The sequence below is a fragment of the Morone saxatilis genome, unplaced genomic scaffold (genome assembly GCF_004916995.1).
Source record: "Morone saxatilis isolate NCDOM2014 unplaced genomic scaffold, NCSU_SB_2.0 Contig24, whole genome shotgun sequence".
Taxonomy (NCBI): Eukaryota; Metazoa; Chordata; class Actinopteri; family Moronidae; genus Morone; species Morone saxatilis.
The window spans coordinates 14750920-14753582 of record NW_023339807.1 but is presented as its reverse complement, the minus strand read 5'-3'; the positions used below and the strand labels follow the sequence as shown (position 1 = coordinate 14753582).

The following is a 2663-nucleotide window of genomic DNA, read 5'->3' as shown; positions in this document are numbered from 1 at the left end:
AACTGCAACTCCCACAAGCCCACAGTCAGACCCACTCCACAGAAAATATCTGGTGAGGACGCGGGGCGGGAGTCAATTCAGGTTCTGTGGAGGAAGCTAGAAAGGAATGCATCATTAAGGATACAACAAACATTTCATTTTGCATTTTTAAGTGGCCTCATGAGGTAAAACACTCACCAGACCTTGTCATAGGGGCTCTCCAGGGTGGTGTCCCAAGTGCAGCTGTACATGTCGGCCCTCCATCGTGTGAACGTCAGGGTTGAGAAATGTGAAGGTTTGATCATTATTGGGATAATTTTTTTAAAAAAAAAGAATTCGGCTGAGTGACACCGCTCAGACACGCGGAACGCCATTTTTTTTGGTTTCGAGCTGACTTTAATATCAGGTGGGTAGAATGATTCACTAAGCAGGTAGGCTGTTTTTAACTCAGCTTCACATCTTTCCGTAGAGTAAGGATGCTCTCAGGGTCGTATGGGTCGAAGACAATTTAAAACTTTATCAGCATGTTATGCAAATCTTCAACGTGATAGAATGTTGAGGTTAATTTATTTTCATTGCCAAAGGACACCATGGATAATATTATGAATATAGGAATATTGAAAAGGAACACGCTAAACTGCACCCATTCATATTTAATGAATTACAAACAAACAATGTATAATCATCATGTATCATGTACTGTACATCCTGGCTTAAATATTACAAATGCCAGATGAAATTCAACTTAAAGCTGTCATTAGAAACGCAAACATGCTCTTAACAAAACACAAGATAAGCTATGGTTTTGTTTGTTTTTTGCTTTAAAAGATGGTGTGAAGCCTGTATTATTTATTTACCTGCATCTACTCTGCTTTTGGATGATATATGGCACCAAAAACGTATTTAATCATTGCCATGTGAAATACTGTATGTTTGATTCTGTCTATTTTGACACTTTGATATCTGTTTAAATGTGCTTTATATTCCTATATTATACATGGAAACTGTAAGTACATGCTACAGGATATCTGTTACTACTGCATTTATTTGAGTGAACTTGTAAAATAATGCATAATAACACTTTGTTTGCTCTTAAATAAATAAATCAGTAGAGATAAATGTTTACTGTGCAGTGGAGGATTATTACTCTTTATTATATATGAATAAATTCTAGTTGAATAAATAGAATAAAAATCAAGAGCAACTTCACCAGGTGGATAGTAAATATAAACTTATATACATATATAACACCTTTCTAGTCTTTGGACAACTCAAAGAGCTTTACACTATATGTCACATTCACCCACTCACATAGTGGATGATGAGGGCAGAGGCTGCCATGCAAGGTGCAAACTGATGGCACAGCATTACTTGTGGGTCTGCTTGTTACTTCTGCAGAATGCAGAAGTAGCAGTGTTTTTACATTAATACACTGCTACTTTTGATTAAATATAAAGGATCTGAGTACTTCCTCTAAACCTGGTACTACATAGAGAGATTGCATGCAAAGAGAAGGGAAGTACTGATGAGACGTGCAGTATTATGATCATGGAATCTAAATGAGACACTATTTCCACACCAACTTGGGGAAAAATACTGTTTATGAACCTGAAATTGAACTTCCTTGTTTATCAAACTCAGAATCAACTTTAACTAGTTTCTTTCCGTCATTTACATGACAACATGTCTCGGGCTCTCGTCTTCTTTACTCTCCTGTTAGCATTTTCAAGAGCAGGTAAGTAACATGAAAACAGAACTGAGCATTGTGTGTTTGTGTTGCTGTTCAAGTAGTCAAATATTCACTTGCTAGATTATGTGAGAAATGTAAGAATGTAAAACATAACTATAGAGACAGAAGAACTCCAGTTAACAGTTTTAGCTTTAGAGATATGTGAGAATATTAAATTAATATTAAAGACATTACAAATATGTATCCATATCAACTAATATCTGTTTTGATTATTTTGACAGATGCTCTCTACGGTCATGCTTTGGCTCGTTGTCAGTTCAGTTCACCTGATGGTCATGATGCTGTGTACCTGGAGCAGTACTACTTTAACAAGAGGCTGGTGGGCCTATACAACGGCACTTTGGGGAAAATTATTGGCTACACAAAGGAAACAATTAAAATGGCAGATACATTCAACAACAATCCAGCTTTTGCGCATTTGTGGAAACCAAAAACAGAACGTTGCAGAAGAATCTCCCCACTGGCTTATAATGCCCTTTTGAAATCAGGTAATTATCACAGTACATAACAGCTACAGATGCTTGACTGGGGGACGTAACACACAGCGCTATCGGCTCGTTTTATTTGAAATAGTCCTGCAAATATGAACATATTTCTCAACATCAAAATTTCATCTAAACATTTTTAATTTTTGCTTCAAAGGCAGCTTGTATAAAATGAGTAAAATAAGTGCTATTTTATGACAAAATGTTGTGTCTTGTGCTAACTTCCTCTAGTCGAGCCGTCTGTTTGGCTGAGGTCAGTTGAGGCAGTGGACAGCAGACATCCAGGCATGCTGGTCTGCAGTGCGTACGACTTTTATCCTCAACAGATCCGATTGACTTGGCTCAGGAACGGACAGGTGGAGACATCTGATGTGATGTACACTGATGAACTGCCCAATGGGAACTGGCTCTACCAGATTCACTCTTATCTGGAGTTTACACCCAGACCA

General features: G+C 37.6%; 2 protein-coding genes across 2 annotated transcripts in view; both read left to right on the top strand.

Moving 5' to 3' along the window:
* LOC118336367 (H-2 class II histocompatibility antigen, A-U alpha chain-like) overlaps positions 1-2663 on the top strand; it is a 9944-nt gene that overhangs the window by 1203 nt on the left and 6078 nt on the right.
* Positions 1525-2663, top strand: part of LOC118336368 (H-2 class II histocompatibility antigen, E-S beta chain-like) — a gene marked incomplete in the record, with an annotated part of 2164 nt that continues 1025 nt past the window's right edge. Inside the window, 3 exon segments of the mRNA XM_035673003.1 lie at positions 1525-1714; positions 1951-2217; positions 2446-2663. Coding sequence (XP_035528896.1) covers positions 1663-1714; positions 1951-2217; positions 2446-2663 — 537 coding nt within the window.